Below are 9093 nucleotides of genomic sequence, written 5' to 3' on the forward strand. Positions count from 1 at the left end.
AATTTTTATTAACAGTATTTTGCCACTAGTCTGTCATTAAAGCTTCTTTGAAACATTAATTTCAAGTAACTTTATAAACATTAATTTATATTCTTTGATTTAATTTTAGGAAGAGTATAAATAAAATTTATGGGCTTTTTAAAATTTAATTTAAATTATACACTACTCCAATGAAGACTCATTTGCTTATAAAATGAATAGAGCAAATGTGTCTTCTGAACAACTTTCACTACCCATGGGCCTCTGTGGACCATTCAGTAATTTATTAACCATTGTTGGGACAGCCTTAGAGCTGGTTAAGTAATCTATTTTTCCTACAACCACAATATCTGATCAGTTATTTTCTTCTCAAAATCTAAAGTTATAAAACTGATTCTCTCTTCTGCCTGAGCTGTGTCTTTGATGTTGTGGTATTTAACATAAGTGAACCCTTCTCTTTGGTAAACTTCATTATTATGTTTTTCTGTTCATACATGGGTATCATCAGTCCACCTAGTAGCAGTATCAGACATAGATTTATGGAGTGCTAAGGGAAATTTAAGTTTCTGAGCACCTCATTTTCACAGACCCTTTGTGAGAGCTGGGGGATGCTGGGAGCAGAGTGCTCCAACTGGGAAGAGGAAACCAGGTTACCACCAGGAAGCATTTCTAGGCAAGCATTTCTGGGAAATTGGTAAAGAGATCTCAGAACACAGGGACCTGAATCTTCAAGGCTTCAGTAATTTATTGTTTCTTTAAATTCCAAACAAATATTATCTTTAATCTCTAGATTTCAATTTGTAATTTGGTATCCTTTTCCTTAAAGGGATCCTCAAGAGCAATCTAAGTTTTCGTATCTACAAAGCCTGGATCTGCCCTGACCAGCACTGTATTATCAGGATGATTCTATTTCTACATTCAAACATATTATTCTTTCAGATTATTTTTGAAGCCATTCGAGGAGTATCAATAAGAAGTGACATCGCCATTGATGACATTAAATTTCAGGCAGGACCCTGTGGAGGTAATATTTTTTCCCAATTATATAAGCTTGACTGAAAATGGACTTTGCAATACTGTTTCAAACTACAAGAATACAAATTAAACATTTTTCTATAATAAATACTGTTATTGTATATTTGTCTTTCCTGACAGAAATGGAAGATACAACTCAACAATCATCAGGACATTCTGAGGACTTAAATGAAATTGAGTATTAAGAAATGATCTGAATTGGATTAACTAGACGAAAATCACACCTCTCTTCAATCAAAATGAAAACAAAGCAAATGAATACTGGACAGTCTTAACAATTTTATAAGTTATAAACTGACTTTAGAGCACCCTCCTTCATTACTTTTGCAAAAACATACTGACTCAGGGCTTTTTCTTTTTGCATATGACAACTGTTACTAGAAATACAGGCTCCTGGTTTTGCATAGATCATTCATCTTGATTTTAGTACCAGCTAAAAATACAAATGTACTATATTGTAGTCATTTTAAAGTACACAAAGGGCACAATCAAAATGAGATGTGCTCATTTAAATCTGCATTCAGTGAATGTATTGGGAGAAAAATAGGTCTTGCGGGTTTCCTTTTGAATTTTAAGTATCGTAAATATTTTTAAAGTAAATAATATGGGGTGTCAGTAATATCTGCAGAATGAATGCAGTCTTTCATGCTAGTGAGTTAGTCTGGAAAAATAGTCTTCTTTTCTATGTTTTATTCATAGAAATGGAGTATTAATTTTTAATATTTTCACCATATGTGATAACAAAGGATTTTTCATGAATGTCCAAAGGTAAGTCAGTATTAATGAATGATGTATTAGGCAATGCTACCTTCTTTATTACCCCTTTGAACTACCTTTGAAGTCACTATGCGCACATGGATAGAAATTGAACTCTTTTTTGTAAAGCAAGCTTAAAATGTTTATGTATACATACCCAGCAATTTTTATAAATGTGTTAAACAATTTTACTGATTTTTATAATAAATGTTTTGGTAAGATTTTGAATACTATACATTCAGGCAGATATACTAAACTGCTTTTTATTTACTTGTTTAGAAAATTGTATATATATCCTATATATCCTAACAGCTATTATGAAATTATAAAATTACCTAATAAAAATAATTTGAAAATCTTTTCACTAGCAATTAACTCATTTCTACATTATTTGTTTTCATCAGAGTATCTTCACTACATAACTACAGATTCTAATTTGAATCTCTACTCTGCCACAACAAAATGCTTAAGTCTTTTATTAGTGACATAAGCACTCTATACATTAATACAATAATTATTACTTTTTTCTCTTAATTTTCCTTTTCTCCACTGATACAATAATTTTTATAGCATGCTTTATTGCACATAGACAATCTCAATTTTTATCTCATTAGAATGTAAACTCATATCCTAACATAGAGTACAAGATTTCTTGCTGTTTTGTTTACTTTTGTATTCTCAGTACCCAGAAAGTGTCTGGAATACTAAGTGTGCAACAAAAAAATACTTGAATGAATGAATGTCTTTCCTGCTTTGGTAAGATGGAAATATTTTAACTCTTTCACAGATAAGGAAACAGAGTCTCAAAAGAGTGAAGAAATTACTCACGATTTTGTATCTGTTAAATGGAGGAATTTAAGAGTCTGGTCTGATTCAAAGGCTCATACCTCTTAACTACTTTGTGTAGCCAAAAGTCCATTGTTTCCCTGATGTTGGGAGTGTTTCCCACTCAAGAGTGTCCAAACTCATAAATTAATCTGTTAAGAGCTTTATCTTTCTGAATGCAAAGAAAACAAAATTCTCAGCTACACAAGATACATATCCTGAGGTTTATGGAGAAAATAAAATTTTATAATAAAATTTTGCAAATCAAATTCTATTTATGATTAATTGCCTATAGTGGAGGAAATTCTTAAACAGAGCTGAAACATCAGGGAAGGAAGATTTCAAGATGTTGACCTATTCAGCTGCATACTAGGCCAGGCATAATTCCTCCAAAGCATTATTCTTGTCGAGAGCTACAGTTACATTTGCTGAATTAAGGAGTGAAGATTGTGTCTTCAGGACTCAACACAGTATCTGATACCTAGTAAGGGGGTTATAATATGTGGTGAGTAAATAAAGTTATTCAACAGCCTTCTTGCTGGTGACATAAATCCACAGTAATAATCACAGCTAACATGTGTTGAATACTATTTTCAGACATTTTTCAAAGAGTCTGTTTCGCTGCCACATCTGTGTTCTTATCCTCACAAGGTCGCCTCCTGAACTTGATAGCTCTCCTACCAGCTCCATCCTCAATGTCAATTTACACTCTAGGCAAAGATTCTAACTCTCCCTCTTTCAAGAGGATTTATTGGATACCAAAATTGCCTCTAAGGTTGCTAAACTGGGAATCCTACTAGAGATGTCAACTTTGGAAATTGGGGGAAAAGAGGTGGGGGTTGGGGTACCAGATATTGGCTTGGGGCAGAAAAGGAGGTAATTATTACCAGTTGTTGCTGAGAAACAACCTGAAGTTAATCTAAGAGAAAAAAAGGAGGTGGATAGTGAACTGCTTAACCCACTTTTCCTCATTTATGCTCCTTTGACAAAATTCAATTGTTTGATGCTTCTTTTCCCTTTCCAGGTTGCCCCTGGCATTCAATTCAACTATATTTCACCTTCGTTTTAACTATATTTCACCTGGATGAATACATGGAAAGGATAGTAAGCACAGTATAGGTTTCTCAGATTTAGAAAAGCCCAGGGAGAAGAAATGCTAGCTAATAGATACTGCTTAACAATTTAAGCCCAGTGTTGGCTTTTATTCCAATTCTCAGCAGCACCTAAACATACAAGTGCTTCAAATGGAAATTGCTTTCTCACACAGACTGCCTTCTCTTCTATAATTTCCTGTCTAGGATGGAGATTATTTGTGTATAGAAGGGAGTGAAGAACTGAATACTGAGAAAATAGTGCCTGTGATGCAGGGTTTGGTTTAATATGGAGGAAGAAAAGTTTCAACAAAGATTTCTAGAGAACTCTATGCTCCAGGCATTGTGCTGAGCATAGAGGTTACAAAAATGCTCACAGATTAGTGAGGAAGAGAGAGAGATTAACCAGTAAACACTGTTTGGAGTGCTAAATACAAAATGGCCATAAGCCCAGGGTGCTATCGGAGGGCCTCTGGGGGGCATCTGACCTGGCAGGGCAGAGGCAGCCTCCTGGCTGCAGTCTGGAGAGAGCAGTGGAAACCAACAGCGCCCACTTGCACAGTGTCCCTGATGCCTTCATGTCTTCTCTAACACTCTGAGGGCTAAGACCTGGGCTCTGTGACTTCTTGGTCTCATGCCAGGGCAATGTTTCCTTGTGTGATTTAACCAGAACTGGGGAAAAAAAAAACAAAAAACTGAGTTTCTGTAACCAATAATTCTAATGACACTGGATTTTCAACATATGGATGACTATAAAGAGGTAATACAGCACAGTGATTAAGGACACTGTTTCTGGATTTATGCTGTCCTTTTAAATCTCGGGTCTGCCACTTACAAGCTATGTGACTGAAGGCAAGTCACTTACACCTACTCCCACTCCTTTTCTTAGTCTGCAAAATGGGGCAAAGACTTATTCCTGCTTCTTAGGGTTGCTGCAAAGATTAAATGAGAATAATATGAGCACCTATAACAGTCTCAGACACACAAAAGCCATTCTAGTTTATACGGTTTCAGTGAAATTTCAGATAAATCATGGTGATTTTTATGTATTCTTTTTCCATGAAGGAATTGTGAGTTTATAGTGCCATCTTAAGGATAAAACAAACATATAATCTTGCCATTTTATCATCTTTTTCTTTATTACTCACAGTACAACTCATTTTGACTAGTAGCTGGGTAATGCTCTCCCCTGTGTTCTTCCCACTCCACTTGCCCCTAGCAAAATGTATCATTGCTAAACCTAACTTCTTGTTTATCTCCTCAAGAATGCTTACTTACTCAGTTTTGTATCCCCACTGCCTAGCATACTCAAAAGATTTCTGGATTAAATAGACAAATGCTTAGTAAAAGCATTTCGTTTAGTACAAACATGCATGTGGGTTTCAAAAATCACAAGGAATATAACGGTGCTCTTTGATCCATTACAATTTTATTGGTCATTTTAATATATTTGTCTGGACATTACTCTCCCCAGATAATCCAAGCCTCTAACATTTCATAAATGAACCTGGCTGCACCGTGAATACTTGTATATTTAAAAATATGCGGTGAATTCAAACCCAAATCCAAAGCCCCATTGACTATAAAAAAAATATGGCAAGAAAGGGTGGGGGGGAAATGGAAAACAGATACGTAAAGGCAGGTGAGTGAAACATCACAATGTATACCTACTGATATCATATAAACATATTGCTTATTCAAAAAATAAACATGGCAAGATATATATGCTTGAGAACATGAAGGTATTCTATGTGGCAAAATGAATTATCTCAACGCTGCCCCGTTCCCCCATACACATGTGTACACATACACAAGACAAAACATTTAAAAATTCTTGGTGAAATTTGACGACCTTTATTGTAAATGAATACCTAAGCTGGTAAGAAAGTAAGGGAAATGTCCAGCTACCCTCTGAAACCCCTCCTCTGCTTTGAAAAAGAGAACTGAAAAGCAGAGACGTAAGTACATAAGCTGACGCTATAGCTACCTGGAGGGAGGTTGTCAGTCTTGGTAATCTGGGGGCTTAGGCTCTTAAACCATAAAGGGATCAGGAAAGAGCCTGCCAAGTGGTGGGGAGGATAGAACAGAGACTTCATAAATAAACCCAAGACTCTTGAAGAGCTACATTTGTACTAAAAGGGTAAATCCAGACAATAAAATAAAAATAAAAATCTTCCTTCAGCACAGGGAGATTGTTAGGATGCCAACTCTTCTCCATTTAGACTGTGGCGTGGGGTACAGGAGTTCTTCCTTGAGAATTCCTAATTATATTACACAAATTTAGAGTGCAAACTTACCCTGCCCTCATGATCTGGGAATCCATAAGCTCAAAGTTTAACATGAGAATATGTCCCTGGCTAGTGATATTCTTGGGGCACCTGGCTGAAATTAATATAAAATTCTTTAGGGGACCGTGCACTCAACCTAGGCTGTGCACAGTTCACACATATAAAACTGCACTGAAGAAAGACTCACAGTTCAAAACTACAGAACATTTAGTGAAAGAATCCACTAACAGCAAAAATGAGCTGTCAAGAAATGAAGAATTATATACCCAAGACTTCATAAGATAGAAATTGTTAGTAGACACTTTAAAATAAGTATTTTTTTAAATGATTAGAGAAAATATATAACAAAGCCAATACTCTATGAAAATGCAGATAGTTTTTGTTTTCGTTTATGTTTTTTTTTTTGAGAGAGAGTCTTACTATGTTGCCTAGACTGGAGTACAGTGGCTATCCATAGGCACAATCATGGTGCACTATAGCCTGAAACTCTGGGCTTACGTGATCCTCCTGCCTCAGCCTTTCAAGTCTCTAGGACTATAGGCACATGCCACTGCACCAAGCAAATCTACCCAGCAGGTAGATTTTTTAAAAACTGAATAGAACTTCTACATATAATAAATAATAGTCATAAAATTAAAAATTCAGTGTGAAAAGCAAACAAGCAATTAGGCGTATCTAACAGAAAGAGAATGATGAACTGGAATACAAGGGAATAAAGCAGACTACAGCACCGAGAGATCAAGAAATGGAAAATATGAAGAACAGGAATGAGAGTCATGTATTGAAATCAATGACAGAAAAAGAGTGGGGGAGAGGTAATGCTCAAAGGGAGAATATTTGAGACTGTTGCAGAATTGATTATAGATAAAAATGTTCAAAATCATGAAGTTCAGTAAATTCTGAGCAATATAAAAAATAAATCTATACCTAAACACATTACAAAATTATGGAATACCAAAATCAAAGAGAAAAATGCAACCAAAATGAAAAGACAGAAATGAACCTCAAAGGAATGAAAATCAAACAAAATCTAACCCACCAATAACAAAGTAAGTGAGAAGACAGGGAAATAAGAGCTTTAAAATGTTGAGAGGAAATAATCTTCAACCAGAATGAGGACAAAATAATGTCATTTTCAGATAAGAAAGAAATCATGGTATTTTTGCTGGCAAGATGGCCGAACAGGAACAGCTCCGGTCTGCAGCTCCCACTGAGATCCATGCAGAAGGCAGGTAATTTCTGCATTTCCAACTTAGGTACCTGAGTCATTTCACTGGGACTGGTCGGACAGTGGGTGCAGTCCAAGCTGGGGGAACGGAAGCAGGGTGGGGTGTCACCTCACCAGCAAAGTGCAAGGGGTTGGGGAACTCCCTCTCCTAGCCAAGGAAAGCCATTAGGAACTGTACCATGCACTCAGGCCCAGACACTGTGCTTTTTCCCATGTTCTTCACAACTTGCAGACCAGGAGATTCCCTCCAGTGCCTACATCCTATACCACCAGGGCCCTGAGTTTACAGCACAAAACTGGTGGCCATTTGGGCAGACACCGAGCTAGCTGCAGTTTTTTTTTCATACCCCTAGTGGTGCCTGGAATGCCAGCGAGACACAACTGTTCACTCCCCCGGAAAGGGGGCTGAAGCCAGGGAGCCAAGTGGTCTGGCTCAGTAGGTTCCACCCTCACGGAGCCCAGCAAGCTGAGATCCAGTAGCTTGAAATTCTTGTGCCAGCACAGCAGTATAAGCATGACCTGGGATGCTCCAGCTTGTTGGGGGGAAAGGCGTCCACCATTGCTGAGGCTTAGGCAGGCAGTTTTACCTTCACAGTGTAAACAAAGTCTCCCAGAAGTCTGAACTGGGCGGAGCCCACTGCAGCTCAGCAAGGCCACTACTGCAGCCAGACTGCCTCTCTAGATTCCCTCCTGTCTGAGCAGGGCATCTCTGAAAAAAAGGCAGCAGCCCCAGTCTTACAGATAAAACCCCACTTATAGATAAAACCCCCACCTCCCTGGGACAGAGCATGTTGGAGAAGGGGCGGTTGTGGGTGCAGCTTCAGCAGACTTAAACGTCCCTACCTGCAAGCTCTGAAGAGAGCAGCAGATCTACCAGCATAGCGTTCAAGCTCTGATAAGGGACAGCCTGCCTCCTCAAGTGGGTCCATGACCCCCGTGTATCCTGACTGGGAGACACCTCCCAGTAGGAGCCAACAGACACCTCATACAGGAAAGCTCTGGCTGGCATCCAGCAGGTGCCCCTCTGGGAGGAAGCTTCCAGAGGAAGGAACAGGCAGCAATCTTTGCTGTTCTGCAGCCACCGCTGGTGATACCCAAGCAAACAGGTTCGGAGTAGAACTCCAGCAAACTCCAGCATACCTGCAGCAGAGGGGACTGGCTGCTAAAAGGAAAACTAACAAACACAGAGGAATAGTATCAACATCAACAAAAAGGATGTCCACTCAGAGACCCCATCTGAAGGTCACCAACTTCAAAGACCAAAGGTAGATAAATCTATGAAGATGGGGAGAAACCAACACAAAAAGCCTGAAAATTCCAAAAACCAGAACACCTCTTCTCCTCCAAAGGATCACAATTCCTCGCCAGCAAGGGAACAAAACTGGACAGAGAATGAGTTTGACAAGTTGACAGAAGTAGGCTTTAGAAGGTGGGTAATAACAAACTCCACCGAGCTAAAGGAGGATATTCTAACCCAAGGCATGGAAGCTAAGAACCTTGAGAAAAGGTTAGACAAACTGCTAACCAGAATAACCAGTTTAGAGAAGAACATAAATGACCTGATGGAGCTGAAAAACACAGGACGAGAACTTTGTGAAGCATACACAAGTATCAATAGCCCAATCGATCAAGTGGAAGAAAGGATATCAGAGATTGAAGATCAACTCAATGAAATAAAGCGAGAAGACAAGATTAGAGAAAAAAGACTGAAAAGAAACGAACAAAGCCCCAAGAAATATGGGACTCTGAAAAGACCAAATCTACATTTGATTGGTGTACCTGAAAGTGACGAGGAAAATGGAACCAAGATAGAAAACACTCTTCAGCATATTACCCAGGAAAATATCCCCAACCTAGCAAGACAGGCCAACATTCAAATTCAGAAAATACA

At 38.2% G+C, this 9093-nt stretch overlaps 1 protein-coding gene and 1 long non-coding RNA gene across 3 annotated transcripts in view; one reads left to right on the forward strand and one right to left on the reverse strand.

Moving 5' to 3' along the window:
• Positions 1–2137, forward strand: part of MAMDC2 (MAM domain containing 2) — a 179657-nt gene extending 177520 nt beyond the window's left edge. For both annotated transcript variants that reach the window (XR_001002521.1, XM_011948898.1), the window contains exons 13-14: positions 919–1003; positions 1135–2137. Coding sequence is in view for 1 of the 2 variants with exons in the window: in XM_011948898.1 (XP_011804288.1) it covers positions 919–1003; positions 1135–1199 (150 nt within the window). In the remaining variant the exon portion in view is untranslated. The remainder of the gene's footprint in view (positions 1–918; positions 1004–1134) is intronic.
• LOC105516634 overlaps positions 1–9093 on the reverse strand; it is a 60865-nt gene that overhangs the window by 14342 nt on the left and 37430 nt on the right. The window contains exon 3 of the long non-coding RNA XR_001002520.1: positions 4175–4358. This is a non-coding gene — a long non-coding RNA (uncharacterized LOC105516634). The remainder of the gene's footprint in view (positions 1–4174; positions 4359–9093) is intronic.

This window comes from Colobus angolensis, unplaced genomic scaffold (genome assembly GCF_000951035.1).
Source record: "Colobus angolensis palliatus isolate OR3802 unplaced genomic scaffold, Cang.pa_1.0 Scaffold286, whole genome shotgun sequence".
In the NCBI taxonomy this organism is placed as follows: Eukaryota; Metazoa; Chordata; class Mammalia; order Primates; family Cercopithecidae; genus Colobus; species Colobus angolensis.